This window comes from Pristiophorus japonicus, chromosome 20 (genome assembly GCF_044704955.1).
Source record: "Pristiophorus japonicus isolate sPriJap1 chromosome 20, sPriJap1.hap1, whole genome shotgun sequence".
In the NCBI taxonomy this organism is placed as follows: Eukaryota; Metazoa; Chordata; class Chondrichthyes; family Pristiophoridae; genus Pristiophorus; species Pristiophorus japonicus.
In genome coordinates, this window is record NC_091996.1 from 11724363 (window position 1) to 11747533 (window position 23171).

At 42.5% G+C, this 23171-nt stretch overlaps 1 protein-coding gene across 2 annotated transcripts in view; it reads left to right on the top strand.

Moving 5' to 3' along the window:
* camsap1b (calmodulin regulated spectrin-associated protein 1b) overlaps nucleotides 1-23171 on the top strand; it is a 137527-nt gene that overhangs the window by 52770 nt on the left and 61586 nt on the right. For both annotated transcript variants that reach the window (XM_070863751.1, XM_070863752.1), the window contains exon 2: nucleotides 22747-23009. In XM_070863751.1, coding sequence (XP_070719852.1) covers nucleotides 22747-23009 — 263 coding nt within the window. The remainder of the gene's footprint in view (nucleotides 1-22746; nucleotides 23010-23171) is intronic.

Genomic DNA, 23171 nt, shown 5'->3' on the forward strand with positions numbered 1-23171 from the left:
TAGCAAACACTCCCCCTAGGATATTGGTTCCGGTCCTGCCCAGGTGCAGACCGTCCGGTTTGTACTGGTCCCACCTCCCCCAGAACCGGTTCCAATGCCCCAGGAATTTGAATCCCTCCCTGCTGCATCACTGCTCAAGCCACGTATTCATCTGCGCTATCCTGCGATTCCTACTCTGACTAGCTCGTGGCACTGGTAGCAATCCTGAGAGTACTACTTTTGAGGTCCTACTTTTTAATTTAGCTCCTAGCTCCTTAAATTAGTCTCGTAGGACCTCATCCCTCTTTTTATCTTTATCGTTGGTACCAATGTGCACCACGACAACTGGCTGTTCACTCTCCCTTTTCAGAATGTCCTGCACCCGCTCCGAGACATCCTTGACCCTGCACCAGGGAGTCAACATGCCATCCTGGAGTCTCGGTTGCGGCCGCAGAAACGCCTATCTATTCCCCTTACAATTGAATCCCCTATCACTATCGCTCTCCCGCTCTTTTTCCTGCCCTCCTGTGCAGCAGAGAAAGCCATGATGCCATGAACTTGGCTGCTGCCCTTTCCTGATGAGTCATCCCCCTCAACAGTACTCAAAGCGATGTATCTGTTTTGCAGATGACCGCAGGGGACTCCTGCACTACCTTCCTTGCACTGCTCTTTCTGCTGGTCTTCCATTCCCTATCTGGCTGTGGACCTTTCACCTTCGGTAAGACCAACTCCCTACACGTGCGACTCATGTCATTCTCAGCATCGTGGATGCTCCAGAGTGAATCCACCCTCAGCTCCAATTCTGCAACGCGGTCTGTCAGGAGCTGGAGGCGGATACACTTCCCGCACACGTAGTCGTCAGGAACATCGGTAGTGTCCCTGAGTTCCCACATGGTACAGGAGGAGCATATCACGTGACTGAGCTCTCCTGCCATGACTTAGCCTTTAGATACACTTAATTTGGCGACAACAATGCTAAAGGTTACTTACTGATATAAAAAAAGAAAAGCTACTCGCCAATCACTTACCCCTTTGGCTGCGACGTAACCTTTTGATTTCTTTCTACTTTTTTGCTTTTTCTCCTGGCTGGAGCTGTACAAGCACGCCTCTTATAGGTCTCTCCACGCACCCCGGACTCGCGCTGCTCGAACTGCCGCTCCTCCTCCGAGGTTGGGCCTCTTGTAGGCCTCTCCACGCACCCTGGACTCGCGCTGCTCAAACTGCCACTCCTCCTCTGACATTGGGCCCTTTATAGGCCTCTCCACCCACCCCGGACTCGCGCTGCTCGACAAGGACACCTCAAAGCCTCCCTGATAAAGTGCGACTTCCCCACTGACACCTGGGAATCCCTAGCCAAAGATCGCCCTAAGTGGAGAAAGTGCATCCGGGAGGGCGCTGAGCACCTCGAGTCTCAACGCCGAGAACGTGCAGAAATCAAGTGCAGGCAGCGGAAAGAGCGCGCGGCAAACCAGTCCCACCCACCCCTTCTGTGACAGAGTCTGTGGCTCTCGTATTGGACTGTTCAGCCACCAAAGAACTCGCTTCAGGAGTGGAAGCAAGTCTTCCTCAATTCCGAGGGACTGCCTTTGATGATGGGCAAAATATGGGATCTTATCAGCACTGCCTGCATGCCTGGAACAGAGTGTTTTTTTTAAAAAGGATAATTTGATGAAACATTTTCTGGTTGGATGGCTGCTGGAGAGTGGGAAGTGTCTAGTTATGATGCACCAGGCATCATGAATGTCGAGTGGTCTGAATGGACCAGCTGAACCTTTCCTACCCGTCATTTTCGTAAATTGTGCTTTTTGGTGATACATAATATTCACTTGGGACACTGGAAATTGTAACTGCATATGAGGGAATTGCAGCCTTATGAAGAAATTGGATGGGTTTCAGTTGAAGCGTAAATGTATTTTTAGATGTTACTGAAATTGTTGGTTTATTGAATTGCAGAGTTAAGTTCAAATTTTCATGTGGGCTGTTTCTTGTGGCCCATTTTGCTTCATGGTTTTTCTGAAGTCAACAAGGATTATTTTTGAGTTTTTACACACATGGCATAATTGTAAAGTCTGTTTCCGGTCCTTAAAATAATATGGATACAAATGATTTTTGGGTGGTTATTTTTTGCTTATTCACCAATAATTGTTTTGGGCTTCACCTGTCAATTTTACTTGTCATCATCTGGTTCCTGAATTTAATGTGTAGGAGTTTATTTTGAAGAATGCAAGGGAGTAGTGTGTGGATTTCACCAGGACTGGCTTAAGGCATTGGGAAATCCTGCGATTACAAGAAGCCCCAGTGCCGAGCCACATGAACCAGTCCCGATTTATCTGTCTAAATCTTGGGTTTGAGCTGTGTACAGATTGTTGGAATAAGAAAGAAAACAGCAGCTGCAGTGAGGCAGAATTACTGGGATAGGGGGACAATAACAAACACATGGACAGTAAAAGAGATGTACTTCTGCTAACCACTTGGGAATAAGATTGTGATAGCGTCCTGTCTAAGTATGGGAAAGATTGAAGGTTAATGGTGCTTGCCTGAATATAATTATGAACTCCTGCCTTATGACTCCGAGCAAAAGCAACCAAATCAGTAAAGGTGAATAGAATAAAGCTGGCAGTGCAAATAATAAAACCATTGAAAATTACAGATTGAATCCTTTTCGTAAATAATCTAGAGGCATAGTAAAAAGCAAAGAGGTCATGCTAAGCCTATACTAATAGGCCATAGTTAGAATATTGTGTAGTTTTGGGCACCCTTCTATAGTAAGGATGTCAGGTGGTCCTCCCCAGGAGTGCAGCAGCTCAGAGTGCAAAGGTAAGAGTTTGGTAAGTGGGAGAACTTTAAGGGTTAATCCCCTTTTAAACAATTTCAAGGTTGGTATAAATTATTAGTGACAATTTCCAGTGGCTTCTAAAGATAAAATAAGATTACAAGTTTAAGTAAAACTGAAATATTTAACAGATAGGATTCTTGTAGGTTTAAGCAGAGACAAACCAGCAAGCTAGTAAAAACTGGTTCCCTAAACAGGCCAGTGGTGAGTCAGCTAGAAACAGTCTAAAAAGAGAGGGCTTTGTGCAGACCTGCACGGAATGCAGCAGGAGCTCAGAGTGCAAAGGTAAGAGTTTGGTAAGTGGGAGCGGGAGGTGTTGCTTTGTCTTGTTTTCCCCTCCAGTGCTGACTCCCTGACCTGGGAGGAACAGAAAACTAAGTGTGATGTCACAGCCAAGAGGGTAAGTGATTGGCTGGTTGGTGAGTAGTTTTTCTTTTTTCCTTATTTTGTAAGTAAGAAACCTTTTGGCATTATTGCCAAATTAGGTTATTTTAAGGGTTAAGTCATGGCAGGAGAGCCCAGACCCGTGTCATGCTCCTCCTGTGCCATGTGGGAAATCAAGGACGCTTCCAGTGTCCCTGACGACTATGTGTGCAGGAAGTATATCCTGCTGCAGCTCCTGTTAGACTGCATGACGGCACTGGAGCTGCGGATGGATTCACTCTGGAGCGTGTGCGATGATGAGGATGTCGTGGATAGCACATTCACTGAGTTGATCACACCGCAGGTAAAGGTTACAAAGGCAGATAGGGGATGGGTGACCAGCTGGCAGAGCAGGAGTAGGAAGGCAGTGCAGGAGTCCCCTGCGGTCATCTCCCTCCAAAACAGATATACCGCTTTGGATATTGTTGGGGGAGATGGCTCACCAGGGGAAGGCAACAGCAGCTAAGTTCATGGCACCATGGGTGGCTCTGCTGCACAGGAGAGCAGGAAAAAGAGTGGGAGAGCTATAGTGGTAGGGGATTCTATTGTAAGGGGGATAGATAGGCGTTTCTGCGGTCGCAACCGAGACTCCAGGATGGTATGTTGCCTCCCTGGTGCAAGGGTCAAGGATGTCTCGGAATGGCTGCAGGGCATTCTGGAAGGGGAGGGGGAACAGCCAGTTGTCGTGCATATAGCTACCAACGATATAGGTAAAAAGCGGGATGAGGTCCTGCAAGCTGAATTTAAGGAGCTAGGAGTTGAATTAAAAAGTAAGACCTCAAAGGTAGTAATCTCAGGATTGCTACCAGTGCCACGTGCTTGTCAGAGTAGAAATAGCAGGGTAGCTCAGATGAATACATGGCTTGAGGAGTGGTGCAAGCGGGAGAGATTCAAATTTCTGGGACATTGGAACCGGTTCTGGGGGAAGTGGGACCAGTACAAACTGGGCAGTCTGCACCCGGGCAGGACCGGAACCAATGTCCTAAAGGGAGCGTTTGCTAGTGCTGTTGGGGAGGAGTTAAACTAATATGGCAGGGGGATGGAAACCTATGCAGGAGACAGGGAAATAAAATGGGGGCAGAAGCAAAAGATAGAAAGGAGAATAGTAAAAGTGGAGGGCAGAGAAACCGATGGCAAAAATCAAAAAGGACCTCATTACAGCAACATTCTAAAGGGACAAAGAGTGTTAAGAAGACAAGGCTGAAGGCTCTGTGCCTCAATGCGAGGAGTATTCATAATAAAGTAGATGAATTAACTGCGCAGGCAGCTATTAACGATTATGATATAACTGGGATTACGGAGACTTGACTCCAGGGTGACCAAGGCTGGGAACTCAACATCCAGGGGTATTCAACATTCAGGAAGGAAAGACAGAAAGGAAAAGGAGGTGGGGTAGCGTTGCTGGTTAAAGAGGAAATTAACGCAATAGTAAGAAAGGACATTAGCTTGGATGATGTGGAAAATGTATGGGTGGAGCTGCAGAATACCAAAGGGCAGAAAACGCTAGTAGACCACCAAACAGTAGTAGTGAGGTTGGGGATGGCATCAAACAAGAAATTAGGGATGCGTGCAATAAAGGTTCAGCAGTTATCATGGGCGACTTTAATCTACATATAGATTGGGCTAACCAAGCTGGTAGCAATGCAGTGGAGGAGGATTTCCTGGAGTGTATTAGGGATGGCTTTCTAGACCAATATGTCGAGGAACCAACTAGAGAGCTGGCCATCCTAGACTGGGTGCTGTGTAATGAGAGAGGACTAATTAGCAATCTTGTTGTGCAAGGCCCCCTGGGGAAGAGTGACCATGATATGGTAGAATTCTTTATTAAGATGGAGAGTGATGGTATTAATTCAGAGACTAGGGTCCTGAACTTAAGGAAAGGTAACTTCGATGGTATGAGACGTGAATTGGCTAGGATAGACCGGCAAATGATACTTAAAGGGTTGACCGTGGATAGGGAATGGCAGACATTTAAAGATTACATGGATGAACTACAACAATTGTACATTCCTATCTAGAGTAAAAATAAAAAGAGTAAGGTAGCTCAACCATGATCCAAGGAAGAGGCATGTAAATTGGCCAGAAAAAACAGCAAACCTGAGGACTGGGAGAAATTCAGAATTCAGCAGAGGAGGATAAAGGGTCTAATTAGGAGGGGGAAAATAAAGTATGAGAGGACGCTTGCAAGGAGCATAAAAACTGACTGCAAAAGCTTCTATAGATATGTGACGAGAAGATGATTAGTGAAGACCAACGTAGGTCCTTTGCAGTGAGAATCAGGTGAATTTATAATGGGGAACAAAGAAATGGCAGACCAATTGAACAAATACTTTGGATCTGTCTTCACTAAGGAAGACACAAATAAACGTCTGGAAATACTAGGGGTTCGAGGATCTAGCGAAAAGGAGGAACTGAAGGAAATCCTTATTAGTCAGCAAATTGTGTTAGGGAAATTGATGGGGTTGAAGGCTGATAAATCCCCAGGGCCTGATAGTCTGCATCCCAGAGTACTTAAGGAAGTGGCCCTAGAAATAATGGATGCATTGGTGATCATTTTCCAACATTCTATTGACTCTGGATCAGTTCCTATGGACTGGAGGGTAGCTAATGTAACACCACTTTTTAAAAAAAGGAGGGAGAGAGAAAACAGGGAATTATAGACCGGTTAGCCTGACATCGGTAGTAGGGAAAATGCTGGAATCAATTATTAAAGATGAAATAGCAGCGCATTTGGAAAGCAGTGACAGGATCAGTCCAAGTCGGCATGGATTTATGAAAGGGAAATCTTGTTTGACAAGTAGAGTGGACAAGGGAGAACCAGTGGATGTGGTGTATTTGGACTTTCAAAAAGCCTTTGACAAGGTACCACATAAGAGATTGGTGTACAAGGTCAAGGCACATGGTATTGGGGGCAATGTATTAACATGGATAGAGAACTGGTTGGCAGACAGGAAGCAGAGAGTCGGAATAAACGGGTCCTTTCCAGAAACATAGAAAATAGGTGCAGGAGTAGGCCATTCGGCCCTTCGAGCCTGCACCGCCATTCAATAAGATCATGGCTGATCATTCCCCAGTACCCCTTTCCTGCTTTCTCTCCATACCCCTTGATCCCCTTAGCCGTAAGGGCCATATCTAACTCCCTCTTTAATATATCTAACGAACTGGCATCAACAACTCTCTGCGGCAGGGAATTCCACAGGTTAAGAAGTTTCTCCTCATCTCAGTCCTAAATGGCCTACCCCTTATCCTAAGACTATGTCCCCGGGTTCTGGACTTCCCCAACATCGGGAACATTCTTCCCGCATCTAACCTGTCCAGTCCCGTCGGAATCTTATACGTTTCTATGAGATCCCCTCTCAGCCTTCTAAACTCCAGTGAGTAAAGGCCCAGTTGATCCAGTCTCTCCTCATATGACAGTCCAGCCATCCCTGGAATTAGTCTGGTGAGCCTTCGCTGCACTCCCTCAATAGCAAGAACGTCCTTCCTCAGATTAGGAGACCAAAACTGAACACAATATTCCAGGTGAGGCCTCACTAACACCCTGTACAACTGCAGTAAGACCTCCCTGCTGCTATACTCAAATCCCCTCGCTATGAAGGCCATCATACCATTTGCCGCCTTCACCGCCTGCTGTACCTGCATGCCAACCTTCAATGACTGATGAACCATGACAGCCAGGTCTCGTTGCACCTCCCCTTTTCCTAATCTGCCGCCATTCAGATAATATTTTGCCTTTGTGTTTTTGCCCCCAAAATGGATACCTCACATTTATCCACATTATACTGCATCTGCCATGCATTTGCCCACTAACCTAACCGGTTCAAGTCACCCTGCAGCCTCTTAGCGTCCCCCTCACAGCTCACACCGCCACCCAGTTTAGTATCGTCTGCAACTTGGAGATATTGCACTCAATTCCTTCATCCAAATCGTTAATGTATATTGTAAAGAGCTGGGGTCCCAGCACTGAGCCCTGCAGCGCTCCACTAGTCACTGCATGCCATTCTGAAAAGGACCCGTTTATCCCGACACTCTGCTTCCTGTATGTCAACCAGTTCTCTATCCATGTCAGCCATGATCTTATTTAATGGCGGTGCAGGCTCGAAGGGTCGAATGGTCTGCTCCTGCAGCTAATTTCTATGGCCCCAAGTTTCCACACGCGGCAAAACAGGCGCCCCTCCGAGCTGGGTGCCCGTTTTTCGCGCCGAAGTGCATTCTGTAATTAAAGATAGACTGTGATAAACGGGACACATGCACTTGTTTGAGACTATTCAAATTCTTTGTAGCTATTCAATTTTTAAAATTTTTTAATAAAACCACATTGCCCTTCCATGATCAGCTTCTTGCAGCTTTCTCCCGCTGCCGTCCGTCAGGCCCGACGGCAAACGGCTGCCTCAAGTAATGAGGCTTCCTGCTGCCTTCTCCCTGCCGTCGGGAACGGCTGCCTCAAGCAATGAGGCTTCCTGCAGCCTTCCCCTGCCTCCCCACCGCCGTCGGTCGGGCCCATCGGGAACGGCTGCCTCAAGCAATGAGGCTTCCTGCAGCCTTCTCCCTGCCGTCGGTCAGGAACGGCTGCCTCAAGCAATGAGGCTTCCTGCAGCCTTCCCCTGCCTCCTCCCCCCCCCCCCCCCCCCCCCGCCGTCGGTCGGGCCCGTCGGGAACGGCTGCCTCAAGTAATGAGGCTTCCCCCCCCCCCCCGCCCCCCCTGCCGTCGGGAACGGCTGCCTCAAGCAATGAGGCTTCCTGCAGCCTTCTCCCTGCCGTCGGTCAGGAACGGCTGCCTCAAGTAATGAGGCTTCCTGCAGCCTTCTCGCTGCCTTCCCCCCCCCCTGCCATCGGTCGGTCCCGACAGCAAACTGCTGCCTGAAGCACTTTCACACAGGTAGGAACATGGTTTATTTAATCTTTTCTTTGCTTATAAATTTTTATTCAGGTTGGATTTATTTGTATAATATTTGTATAAGTATAACTAAGGATTTATTGTAGAATGTAATGACTTCCCTTTCCCCTCCTCCCCCCCCCCCCCCCCCCCACCTCGTTCCGGACACCTAATTTGTAACCTGCGCCTGATTTTTTAATGTGTAGACAAGGTTTTTTCAAGCCTACAAAAATCTTCACTTGCTCCATTCTAAGTTGGTTTGGAGTACGTTTTCACTGGAAACTTTCAAATCAGGCGTCAGTGGCTGGATACGCCCCCTTTTGAAAAAACAATTCTGTTCAAAAGTGAAACTGTTCTACCTGACTAGAACTGCAGAAAACTTAAATGTGGAGAATTCCGATTTCTAAGATACTCCGTTCTCCACCAGTTGCTCCTAAAAATCAGGAGCAAATCATGTGGAAACTTGGGGCCATATGTTTCTATGATCTGTACTGGGGCCTCAGTACAACAGATGGAGGTCTGAGCAAGGCTCTGTAGAACTGAAGCATCACTACCTCACTTTTGTATTTCAGTTCCCTTGAGATAGAAGGCCAACATTTCATTAGCCGTTTTGATTTTGTTTTTGCACCTGTGCACTAACTTGGGTGAAGGAATAGAGAGTTGTAGATGACACTAAAGTAAGGTGTGTAGATGAAAACAAATGGTCATGGACAGACTAAGTGGGCAAAACTATAGCAGGTGGAGTTCAATGTAGGGAAGTGTGAATGCATTTACTTTAGATCCAAGGACAAATTGGAATATTTTCTTAATAGCTTGAGACTAGGAGCTGTGGAGGAGCTAAGGGATTTAGATGTCCATGTACAAATCACTAAAAGCTAGTGCACTGGTGCAAAAAAAATCAAAACGTCTAATGGACTGTTGGCCTTCTACCTTAAAGGAGTTGAAATACAAAAGTGAGGTAGTGATGCTTCAGTTGTACAGAGTCTTGCTCAGACCTCCCATCTGTTGTACTGCATTGTTTTGGGCATTGTACCTCAGGAATTTCAGTTTTTCTTACTAGATTTTTAATTTCTTGTAGCGTTGGAATTGTAAACTGATTTACCCTAATTTTTTTGTGTATCTTTTGTACACTTTATGTAAGACGACACAATAATAGGCATATTCTTTGGTTTGCATTAAACATGACCTGTTTGTGTCCATTATTGAAGCAACTGTATCTTTTATTGCATTCTTTCATATAAAACTCTTCAAATGTTTGAGCGCTATTTATTTTAGAACATTTTCAATTGACAGTTTTATTGAATTCAGTTCTTCCTGAGGCAGAAGGAAATGGTATAGATTTGAATGTCTGGATAATTTTCGAGAAAAGCAGCTGATTTTAACTGTAACAGACTAGTTTCTTATGATGCATTTCCTCCTGCCTTGTACCCCAACTATTGAATCCCTTCTTAGTGCTACTGGTGGACTGCATGTGGTCCATGCTGCTCACTGTTAACTTTCAATATAAATATAGATGGTAAATTTGTTAAATTAGTGTAGTGTGAAAATGCATCAGTGCTTTAGTATTCTGTGGCAGAGATTGGAAGGTTTTTTTTTGCACATTCATTTGTCCCATCCACCACCTTTTCAATTTTCATTGTGCTGATTGAAAGTTAGCCGCTTATCCATGGGGGGAGAATTTAATGCCTCCGAGTAATCAAGTCGACGATTATTAGAGGGCGGGAGTGTAACTGCTTGCAGGAGACCAAAGAAGAGGAATATTGAAACATCTAAAGCAATGGCTTCTTTTTTCAGGATAGGTTTTCAGAAAATTTGATGTTCTGCAAACGCTAGTACCAGAAAAACTATTTCTCTATCTCAATTTAACCTTGTCTGTCAAATAATATAACTGACTGTTAAAGCAGTGCCAGTAGCCGCATGTGGCTAATTAGGAATCCAGATGTGGCTAATTGTATTTCTGATTAAATGAGAAATGGATAATAGACATCGTTGTTGGACACGTGATCCCATTCATGTGTATGTATACTTTAACCAATTGTGCATTTGTTGGTAAAATGGTCAGACGCAAAGAAGAATATGCACGTGTTTTTGCCTGTTAACCTTCAGGACTGCTGACCGAGGACCATGTGGCTCTTTGTCGGCTGGCGCAGACACGATGGGCCGAAATGGCCTCCTTCTGCGCTGTAGATTTCTGTTTCTATGAGTGTTTTACCTCCTTGGTTACTGAATGGTGGTAGATGTTTAAGTAAATATATACTCATTAATAAGTACATTTACTTGTACTAAAATAGTACATGTGGTTAAAGCAGTGCTGCCGTAGCCACACCTGTGACTGGTCAACAATCTCTATGGGGCAATGCTGTGTTATAGGATAGTTTATTGTAGGTGGCAAAATATATTCCCATAAAATTTGATTTATAGGATATGCCATTACAGTTTTATATCTTTTATAAGGGAATGACTTGTACAACAGGATATGACAGGCTCTTTTTTACATAAGTTCATTAAAGGCTGCATGGTGATGCTGTATGCTTTGCCATGGAATAATCAAATCTAGATTTGCATCTGTGTTCAGTGGTGAATTTTCCAATCTGCCAGTTCTAAGTGATGGTTGGCAGTTCCCTACAGGAAGAAAAGTCTGAAAGAAGGCTATCATGACTGCTCTGGCCCATTGCATGTGGTTGGCTATAGAGTATTACTGTATTAGTGGAGCACTGCAACCAGGTTTCTAGTTCATTAGAGGACGAGAAATTGCATGAGGTGACTTGAGGGTGCAAGTAACTTGAAATTGAGCAAATCTGTAATTATTGTATGTTAATTCTGGCTCTTCAGCAGCACTTTTGTGACTTTGACAGAGCCAACAGCTGCTACACTGAAAAATCCACTTAAGCGATTTGAAGAGTCCTGAGCACTGACAAGAACTCCAGTAATTGTGTTGTTCCTGTCCGTACATGTGACTGTGTTCTAAAGATGCTGTCCCAGTCTATAAAAAGCCTCTGAATTGGCAGTTATACAGGGTCAATCTTACAATCTTGGAGCAAAGATCTGGTCCATTCTTTATGAAGTTCAAAATTCTTGGCAAAATAAAGGGTGGTATGGTAATAACTAGTAAAGTCAATGTAATAGATTTACTTGAGATAATATGAACGATGGGCTTCATGTTACATTAGAACAATAGTTTTTGAACTTTTCTGTATGGGAGAGCTTAACAAATATTGGCAGATTCTCACAAACCCCCTAAAAATATTAACCGTTCGAGGTACCCCCTATATAAATTTCCAAGAGGCACTATTTGTGACCCAAGGAAAAATACTGCTGTCATTGAAGAGAATATATTTATTATTGTACAGCAAAAGAAATGTTATTCAGCAAAGACAAACATTTAGAAATCTGATGAACAGAAATTTGATGACTTTGGGGGGACCTCTTGATATTCCCCTCGTAGATGCCCAATTATTCCATTTTTGACTATTTTCTACTGCCAGACCAGTTCTAGAAATGTACATTTTTTTATGATTGCATTTTCAGAAGTAATTCAGCAAAATTAAAACATTTTAGATTGCTTCTAAATGTGAATAATAAGTTGAGTTTGGTTTTGTTTGCTTCCTATTCTTGCTTGCCTTCTGCTGAAAGCAGTTACTTATGTTGAATTATGGTTCTGTGTGCCAGCACCTATTTAGTACTTTGCCCAAAATGGTCATTCTTTAAATGCGAGCTTAGATGGATATTGTTGGCAGACTATTAAATCAGGAGATATTACTTTAAGCTTGATTCTGTCTTTGTTTCACATCCACACATTCGCCTGCAGCAGTGGATAGCAACCAGGGCAAAGTGTATTGGCCTTCCATTTAAGACCACTCCAGCTGCAATTGGCAAACTCAGCACACATGGTTCAAACCTGAGACCTTACAGGCCTGTACATCTGAATAACCCAGTCCAAGGTGTATTTATTCATTGAACCTGCGGGGAGCATTAAGAGTGCGCAAATTTGGTGTTTCTGCCTGTTTAGAATGATGTGAAACTGGCAGATCTACATTGTTTATTGGCTCCATTTTGTTCTTTAGTCACAACAAGCAGAGTTCTGTGCATGGCTATTCACATGCATGTACACAGCTCTGCTCAGTAGTACACAATTGCAGTTTAATTTTATATGTTGAAGAGCTGATTGGGCAGTTGCCTTTTTCCTAGTATTAAAAAAAAAAAGTTAAAACAGATGTGAAAACGGTCACTGTCCAAGAATTTATAATTGCACTTCATATCATCTGCAGTTGTGAAGCTGAAGCAGTATGAAGATACATCTTTCAACAGGCCTCGTACTGTCCAGCAAAATAATAAGTAACATCAGATTGGCAACTGCACAGCCAAATTGGATGAGGTTGCAATGCTGTTCTTCAAACAGGCCAATCTGGCTAATTTTATATTTAGCATGAATCCAGTAGCTATGACCATTTTAAGGCCAAGCAGTCTTTAGAGGCTGTTTAAACTATTGCTGTAAAAAATCTAGGTTGACCTGTATATGTGCAGGCATATTATACTAAATAATTGGAAGTTTGTTCAATGCTGTGACATCATAAAATGTGAATATCTGAATCTTAACTTAAATAGTGTGCACATTGGGCAGTGTGGTGTAAGACTTGAAAGACTAAAGCTTTGCTTGACAAAACTTATTAAAACATGTCCTAGTTCAAAACTCTTATTATTTAGGTTGGGGTTGGGCTTGGAACTAGAATAACAAGCTACACTAGTATGCAATTGAGGTTTTGTGTGTTTGTTTTTTTGCTAACATTTGTGCCATTTTTGGGAGTGGTAAGAACATACCATGCCTAACAATTTAAGAACATCTTTTATCCTGAACTGTATTGAAGTGTGTCCTGGAATCAAATTGTATATAGAAGATTGAATATTTTGGTAATAGAATACAGATAGCAGCTTAATTTATTTTAAGGAATACACATTTAATACGGGCAGAGATTTACAAAGCATTTTCAAGGAAAGCAAATGATAACTTGGTTTGCAGGAAAATCTATCCGCAGAAATATGATAAGCAGAGGAGGACAAAGGGCTTGATTAGGGCAGGGAAAATAGAGTACGAGAGGAAGCTTGCAGGGAACATTAAGACAGACTGCAAAAGCTTCTATAGATATGTAAAGAGAAAAAGGTTAGTAAAGACAAATGTAGGTCCCCTGCAGTCAGAATCAGGGGAAGTCATAATGGGTAACAAAGAAATGGCAGACCAATTGAACAAGTCCTTTGGTTCGGTATTCACTAAGGAGGACACAAACAACCTTCCGGATATAAAAGGGGTCAGAGGGTCTAGTGAGAAGGAGGAACTAAGGGAAATCCTTATTAGTCGGGAAATTGTGTTGGGGAAATTGATGGGATTGAAGGCCAATAAATCCCCAGGGCCTGATGGACTGCATCCCAGAGTACTTAAGGAGGTGGCCTTGAAAATAGCAGATGCATTGACAGTCATTTTCCAACATTCCATAGACTCTGGATCAGTTCCTATGGAGTGGAGGGTAGCCAATGTAACCTCACTTTTTAAAAAAGGAGGGAGAGAGAAAACAGGGAATTATAGACCGGTCAGCCTGACATCGGTAGTGGGTAAAATGATGGAATCAATTATTAAGGATGTCATAGCAGCGCATTTGGAAAGAGGTGACGTGATAGGTCCAAGTCAGCATGGATTTGTGAAGGGGAAATCATGCTTGACAAATCTTCTGGAATTTTTTGAGGATGTTTCCAGTAGAGTGGACAAGGGAGAACCAGTTGATGTGGTATATTTGGACTTTCAGAAGGCTTTCAACAAGGTCCCACACAAGAGATTAATGTGCAAAGTTAAAGCACATGGGATTGGGGGTAGTGTGCTGACGTGGATTAAGAACTGGTTGGCAGACAGGAAGCAAAGAGTAGGAGTAAATGGGTACTTTTCAGAATGGCAGGCAGTGACTAGTGGGGTACCGCAAGGTTCTGTGCTGAGGCCCCAGCTGTTTACATTGTACATTAATGATTTAGACGAGGGGATTAAATGTAATATCTCCAAATTTGCAGATGACACTAAGTTGGGTGGCAGTGTGAGCTGGGAGGAGGATGCTATGAGGCTGCAGAGTGACTTGGATAGGTTAGGTGAGTGGGCAAATGCATGGCAGATGAAGTATAATGTGAATAAATGTGAGGTTATCCACTTTGGTGGTAAAAACAGAGAGACAGACTATTATCTGAATGGTGACAGATTAGGAAAAGGGGAGGTGCAACGAGACCTGGGTGTCATGGTACATCAGTCATTGAAGGTTGGCATGCAGGTACAGCAGGCAGTTAAGAAAGTAAATGGCATGTTGGCCTTCATAGCGAGGGGATTTGAGTACAGGGGCAGGGAGTGTTACTACAGTTGTACAGGGCCTTGGTGAGGCCACACCTGGAGTATTGTGTACAGTTTTGGTCTCCTAACATGAGGAAGGACATTCTTGCTATTGAGGGAGTGCAGCGAAGATTCACCAGACTAATTCTCGGGATGGCGGGACTGACATATCAAGAAAGACTGGATCAACTGGGCTTGTATTCACTGGAGTTCAGAAGAATGAGAGGGGATCTCATAGAAATGTTTAAAATTCTGACGGGGTTAGACAGGTTAGATGCAGGAAGAATGTTCCCAATGTTGGGGAAGTCCAGAACCAGGGGTCAAAGTCTAAGGATAAGGGGTAAGCCATTTAGGACCGAGATGAGGAGAAACTTCTTCACCCAGAGAGTGGTGAACCTGTGGAATTCTCTACCACAGAAAGTTGTTGAGGCCAATTCACTAAATATATTCAAAAAGGAGTTAGATGTAGTCCTTACTACTAGGGCGAGAAAGTAGGAATGGGGTACTGAAGTTACATGTTCAGCCATGAACTCATTGAATGGCGGTCCAGGCTCGAAGGGCCGAATGGCCTACTCCACCTATTTTCTATGTTTCTATATAAGTGGATTTTACCTGTAGAATTTTTGAATTAGCTAATGGATCCTATAATGTAGTGAAGGTGGGGATAAGTTGGACGTGCTTGGTAGCCATTTTGATGCAGTGTGACCTATTGAACTCTGTTGCATGAAGTTGTCTTGTGACTCAGTAGACGGTAGAAATCTAAAATGGCGTAACTACAAAAATGAACCTTGTCCAAGTAAAATTTGTTTTGTCCCATCGTGTGACTGAAATGTCACCATTTGGGCAAACCTACACCAATTTTGAAATATGCTGAGATCATTTTTAATATGTTATAATTAAATCATTGACTCCAACAGGAATGATAATTGTATGTTCATCTATTTCCTGCCAATTTATAATTCTATTGTCATTCTGATCAACCCTCTGGATAAGCAATCATAACATTGTTAGCTGAGTAATGGTAATCTAATTTATTTTGATCGGAAATCTCAACAGCTTTCTCACTTAACTTGGAGTTTAATGAATCAGTGGATAGTTAGAAAATATTGAGGTTAATATTTTTGCAATTCTGGAACAGGTTAACGTGTTCCTGACGATTGACCAAATGTACCTCCATATCCAATAAGTAATGAAAGACCTGTTGGGTTTATCTTTCATTTATCTTAAACCAGTAAAATTAATATAGAATAAATTATTTCATTATTGTTTTAAGTTAATGACTTCATTTTGAAGTAGCATTTATGTCAAATTTGTATTTGCTAACTTTCCATATCTGTGCTATGTAATAATTCTTCAAAAATGTCCCCTTGTAATAAATCTCAAAATTTCACAAGTTTTAAATGTTGAATTATAAAAATTAACTTGCACTTGTGGTATTAGCTCATTAATATACATGATCAGTTTATTATTGCGTTGAACTATCTGAAAATGATCAGAAGTTATTTCTTTATGTAAATTGGTGAAATGCTGTTCATAGAAATTTTACAGTGCATGCCATGTAACTGTAGTCCTTCTGACCAAAGAGTAGTGATTGTGTGATGCTATGTTAAAGACTAGGTAGAATAAAGCTCTTTCTCCTTAATGATGAGTGTGCAAATATTGACAATTGGAAGACAGACATGTAGGATTAAACAAAGGAGGCATTTTGGATGAAATTTACATTATGGGGAGAGAGTTGAGAGATGAATTGCACATGCAGCATGTGGTTTTGGTTCAGCAAAATTTGCATCTTTAAGTCACTTATGTAGGAACAAAATAGCGTTTTGTATGGGAAGTGACAGCTGAAAGGCAGGGGCAGTTGGGGGCTTTGGTTGGGGCATGTTTAGGATTGGAGCTTTCACATGTCAAGTTGGTTTGGATCTCAGCCAACTTGAGAATCCTGATGAATTTCAAGGACTAAGGGTGCTTTGAATTCCAAGCATGGTTTTGGAATAAGAAAAATTAGTCAGCTAGTTCAACATCTGTTTAGATGCTGTATAGAAGAGATCTGATAACTGAATGCTAAACAGCATGTTCAGTGAAATGAGGGCTGAATTTCCTCCTGCCTGCAGGACATGTGTTCCGCCCTGATCTTGCAGTTTCCTGCGTTCGGGGTCATTACACCTTCAATGGCGACTCCCAGTTAGATTCCTGCTAGTGGCTTTGAGGCAAATTCCAGCAGAGTGCAGTAGGATCATCACTGCAGCATCTGAAGTGATGGGAGCTGCATTAAAGGGGAAGAACCTCAAAGGTTTCAACTAATCTCCCACTGAAGGCCTTGGCTCATAATGAATAATCCCACGGGCATCTTCCGTGTCTTCCTTGGCATTCTCTGAAGGGCCCTTTGGGACATCCATTGCTTCTTTATGAGCAGCAAGCCCATAATCCTTCCTCTCTTTCCCCCCCCCCCCCCCCCCCAAGCCACTTTCAGGGGCTAACTCAGCCGTCCTCTTTCCCATTGCACTCGCCACAACCACAAATGCCCCCATGTGCTCTGCTAACGGATCAGCAATCACAATTCCCTTCAGAATGTCCTTTCACAAGATCATTGCCATTCACAAACTTATTGTTGATTATTGCATTAACATCCTGGCTTTGACTGAAACTGGGCTCGTGGATGGTGACAACACCCAACTTATTTTTCCATTACCAGATATCTCTGTGAGGGTCTCATGTACTTCTGTCACTAAGATTGAGACCTACAATTAAGCCAAACATCCCCCTCCCCTCTTGCTTTAAACCTGAACCTGTGTGCCTCCCTGGCCCCCCATGCCAGTTGACATTTAAATGGTTCCCTCTAATCCATTGTCCGACTCAATGGGACTGCTCTAGTTTAGTTCCACTTACCTATCCAATCGTAGCTTCTCTTCTTGTCCCCACACTGTTACCTCCAGAGTTCCCCATTTTTTGCCGCCTTTTTTTATAACCCGCTGCAACGTCATCCATAGAAAACGGGTTAGCTTCTACCCATATGCTGACGACAACCAGCTCGACCATCCCAGCAACTTTCTTGATCCCTCCACAGTCTCTGTTGTCAAACTGTTTCTCTGACCATCCAGTCCTGGATGAGTTGCAGTTTCCCCTGGTTAAACAGAAGACCAGTGAAGACCGAAGTCATTGGCTTTGGCCTGGGTCACAAACTCATATCTGTACCATTGTTTTGCTGAAAACAAACCATGCATGTGCCAGGTTCATAATATTACTATGTCTGCCATGCAAATGGAATTGGAGTCTGGTAAACAAATACTGATTGCGATCAGAACTAAATATTATTTGGTTAATTCATCATCATAGGCAGTCCCTCGAATTGAGGATGACTTGCTTCCACGTCAAAAAGTTCACAGGTGTTTTAACGATGGACCTAAAATTCTAGGTCAGAACTAAATCTTGAAGGGTGGAAGATGCCTGTGCTTGGATTTTTTTTTTAAACCCGTGGTGACCGTTGCACACCAGCCACCACACGGGCTTGACAGAGCACGGTCTTGGTCCAGTAGCAAGGGTTAACCAAGGCGACTGGAGACCAATTCTGCTGCACGGACCTAGTGCAAACACATATCGTAGTGTGGGCTGGCCCGTGCTGCCCTTGGGCCCGCGCCGCTCCTCCACCCCGAGCCCGCGCCGCTCCTCCGCCCCGAGCCCGCCTGGAGTGGTATGCTTCCACGCTGCTCCTTCCGCTCCCCGGCCTGCTCCGATGGAGTTCGGGGCGGAGGAGCGGCATGAGTTCGGGGCCCAGAAGAGACGAGGGCCCAAGGGCAGCACGGGCCAGCCCACACTACGATATGTGTTTGCACTAGGTCCGTGCAGCAGAACTGGTCTCCAGTCGCCTTGGTTAACCCTTGCTACTGGACCAAGACCGTGCTCTATCAAGCCCGTGTGGTGGCTGGTGTGCAACGGTCACCACACGTTAAAAAAAAAATCCAAGCACAGGCATCTTCCACCCTTCAAGATTTAGTTCGGACCTAGAATTTTAGGTCCATCGTTAAAACACCTGTGAACTTTTTGACGTGGAAGCAAGTCATCCTCAATTTGAGGGACTGCCTATGATGATGAATTAACCAAATAATATTTAGTTCTGATCGCAATCAGTATTTGTTTACCAGACTCCAATTCCATTTGCATGGCAGACATAGCAATATTATTCTATGCTAAATGGCATAACCATGTTGCCCAAGGCAAGTGTAATGAGTACATGTAGCTCAGAAATGTAACCCTTTTTGCCTGTTGCTTTAACACTTCTTGCTCAAATTACTCAAAAAAACTGTTTTTTTTTCTCCCCGTTATTTCACTTTCTTTTCTTTAATTAAATGTAATCGGCATTTGCTGTCAAAGCAGAAATGTGTAGAAATAACTCCAAGAAAACTCAAATGATTAGAATTCTTATTTATGCTGTTCGATAGTAGTCATAGAATATAAATAAATACTCTGTTGTAGAATTTATCAGTTGAAGACTTGATGAGAATACAGATGACTTGAATTGTTAAAAACTAAGTGTACATGGAGTTGTAAATGCAGTTCCAGTAATTCTTGTGTGATTGCAACAGCTGTTTTTTGACTTTCTGTAAATAGCTGGTAATTATAAGTATGTCATTAGTAAATTTTCTTTTAAAAAGAAAATTGTTACAAATATATTTTTGGCGGGTGGAGAGTAGACTTGTTTGCTTATATATAGTACTGTCATTCCTGATGACATCAGGAAGCTCTTTTGGAACTTTATTGAACCAAATAGTGCAAGGGCTGAGTTAACCTTAGTCAACAACCCAGAATGTTTTGGTGACTGTGAGACTTCAATTCTGTATGCTAACTTTATCTGGCTCAGTAATCCCCTTCAAATCTGGTTCCTTGGTAACTTGTGAAATAAAATAAGTTTTTAGCTTTTTGCTTTGGAAGCTTGCTAAGATTTTGTTTGTCTACACATTGTTCCTGCATGAGCTGAATTTAATTTTGTTTTGATCCATTGCTCTTGTTTTCTTTGAGTTTAAGCAGCAATGTTTTAAATGCTTGGAAATGCTATACATTCCAGTTCATTATTCACTATTCTCTCCTCATAGAAATTTACGGCACAGAAAGAGGCTATTCGGCCCATTGTGTCTGTGCCGGCTGAAAAAGCTATCCAATCTAATCCCACTTTCCAGCTCTTGGTCCATAGCCTTGTAGGTTACGACACTGCAAGTGCATATCCAAATGTGATGAGGGTTTCTGCCTCTATTATCCTTTCAGGCAGTGAGTTCCAGACACCCACCACACTCTGGGTGTAATATGTTCTCTTCATTGCCCATCTAATCCTTCTACCAATTACTTCAGCTAATTATTTTACTTCAGATCACTCCTTAACCTTTTCAGCTCTAGTGAGAAAACCCCCAAGTTAAGTTTCTCCATAATTGAAACCCCCATCCATGGTAATATCCGTGTGCATCTATACTCATTTTTCCATCCTTCCTATAATGGGATCCAAAGACGTCTATACAGTATTCCAGCTCACTTTGGTCTTGTACCAGTTGAACATTACTCCCTTGCTTCTATAGGCTGTGCCTTAAGATACAAAGCCAGGGATTTGTTTGGATTTTTTAAAGCTCTTATCTATTTAACTTTGCCACCTATATATAGAATTACATACAAAAGCAAAATATTGTAGATGCTGGAATCTGAAATAAAAACAGAAAATGCTGGAAATCTCAGCAGGTCAGGTAGCATCTGTGGAGAGAAAGAGAGTTAACTTTTCGGGTCAAATGGCCCTTCATCAGAACCCATGCTAGTTGACATTTAAATGGTCCCCTCTACTTCACTCAATGGGACATTGACGAAGGGTCATTTGACCCGTAACATTAACTCTTCACAATGCTGCTGACCTGCTGAGATTTCCAGCATTATCTGTTTTTATTATAGAATTACATACTCTTTAAAATCTTACCATTATAGATGTATTTTGATCCCAACTTAATTAAGTCTGATGAATACTTTGTTACTTAATTTGATGGAAGCAGATGTTATTTCCTCCTCTTTCTGTTTTTTTCTATAAATGGTAATAGTCAAGTATTACATGTAGCCAAAAAATGCAAGAAATTTTTTGCTATTTTCACAACTATTTTGGAATGTGCTGCTCAGAACTGAGCTACGTACACAAAAGACAAATGAGGGTTTTTTAATAGAGTAAAACAGGGAGAAACTGTTTCTGTTGGCAGTAGGGTCAGTAACAAGAGGACACAGATTTAAGGTAATTGCCAAAAGAACCAGAGGGGGAGATCATTTTTTTACATATCGAGTTGTTATGATCTGGAACGCACTGCCTGAAAGCAGATTCAATAATAACTTTCAAACAGGATTTGGATAAATATTTGAAGGAGGGGAAAATACAGGGCTATGGATAGAGAGCAGGGGAGGTGGACTAATTGGATAGCTCTTTCAAAGAGCCAGCATAGGCATGATGGACCGAATGCCTCCTTCTGTACTGTATAATTGTATGATTTAGATTTGCCATTGCTGGTATGTATTGGAATCTGATGCTTCAGCTATTTATATTGGACAGAGCCGAGAGGGGAAATCCATTGCCATACTCTTACTGTTAAGCTTGCAATAATGTAGTCACGTATGAGATCATCCGTCTGTACCCAAAATTCCACCCAAAAATATCCATAATTGTAATCTAATACAAAATCAACATTACAGATTTATCCATTATGAACATACAGAAACACATTAAAAAGGTGATGGTAAAGAAAGATGTAGAAAAAACATTGTTGTGGAGGACGTGGACCAGTTGGCCCAAATGGCCTGTTTCTGTGCTGTAAATTCTATGCAATAGCTATAGGGTCAAAATGTAACACTAAGATGTTTTCAGTACTTCTACTGCAAGAGGGCAGCATGAGAAGGAGCAAGAACCATAAAAGATTGAAATGGACTTGAAACTGAAGACAAGCACATAGTCAATATTCTGAATGAGTATTTTCTCCAAGTATTCAAAAGGTAGACATAAGCAACATGCCTTCCCCAAACAGCGCTAACCTAGTGGCTCGTGTGGGCTGAAACACTGGCATGGATCTGTTGGGCCGAATGACCTGTTTCTGTGCTGTAAATACTTTGTTAAATTACTGACATTGAAGTAAATGAGATGGAAGTTCCAGGAAAGCTACTTGGGGCTAAAATAAATATGCCTATCTCTCTCACTCTCCTACCCCTCCTTTCCTTGGTTTCGCACAGGAGCTGAATCTGAGAATATAATGACCTTGAGCTGAGCATTAAATCCTACATTCAGTCAGTCACCATACCAGTTGGATCCACCTGGAATATCACCTGGTTTCATCCCTAACTTGCACCTCAAAGCCTGATTTCACAACAATCTCTCTAGATTTCTTCTGCACCCTACATGATCTCCAACTGATCCAGATCTCGGCTTCTTGTATCCTGCACAGCTATTGCACAATCCTGCACAACTATTGTTCCTGTGCTCTCTGAACTCTGTTGGCTTCCCTTAGCCCAATGTATGAACTACAAAATTCCCCATCTCAATTTCATGTTTTCACTTCACCTTTCCTTTGCTGTCTTATTGAGCCCTACATCCCAGCATGCATTTTCTGGTCTACTGTTGTGTTTCCACGCCATGGTTGTTCGCAGAGCCTCCAGTCACCATTCCCCTCCATACTGGACTTCCCAAACTTTTCTCCCACTTCTGGCATCCTTGTTTAAGTGCCTTAGGATGTTTTATTATGTGAAAGTCCCTATCTAAATGAAAGTTGTTAGTCAGGTTATTTTTAAAGACCCAAATTAGCTATGTTTCATCTTCAGTAGATTTCCTCAGGTTTGTGTTGGGCAATTTGAATATATTTGTTTCAAATATGCATAGAAATGAGAATCAGTGCTATATGTTACTTTATTCAGTATAGCTTAACCTGTGTCACTGACTTCTTAAATAACTTCATTTATCAGATATACTGTCCATTTTATGAATTTGATATAATAACAGTATGATATTGACCCAAGTATTTAATGCATTTTAGAACCAAGAGCATAAGTAACTTCCTTAAAACTAAATCCTCTGGAATGATTAAACCTATTTTAAAATTGTTTTATAGATTTCAGTATCAGTCAAGCCTAAGGAATCGTACTCTGAATTGACACTTTATTTGTCTGTAGAAATCTATACTTGGGACAGAAATGGCAAATTTATTTTACGGTAACTGTAAATGTGAATCGCATCTGTAAATGTGTGCAGATTCTCCTAATCTCTTTTGCACATCATTGCAGATAATATCCCAGAGGATTTAAGGGATGCTTTCTACACAGACCAGTATGAACAGGAGCACATTAAACCACCTGTCATCAAGCTGCTGCTGTCAAGTGAACTCTATTGTCGAGTCTGCAGCCTAATTTTGAAAGGGGATCAGGTGGCTGCATTGCAGGGTCACCAGCCTGTCATTCAAGCATTGTCTCGCAAAGGCATTTACGTCATGGAGAGTGATGATGTACCGGTTTCAGAATCAGACCTCACGCAGTCTCCAATCAAAATGGTGAGTGAGTGAAATTCTGCGTTTTCCACAGACATTTGAGTTTTATTTTAATTGTTTTATACTGGTGGCTATCTGGTATTTCTGAGCAAATTTGTTTATCATTTCATGAATAATTAAATTAGCTTCCTGTCGGGAGTGTGGGAAAAGCAAAATAATACATTG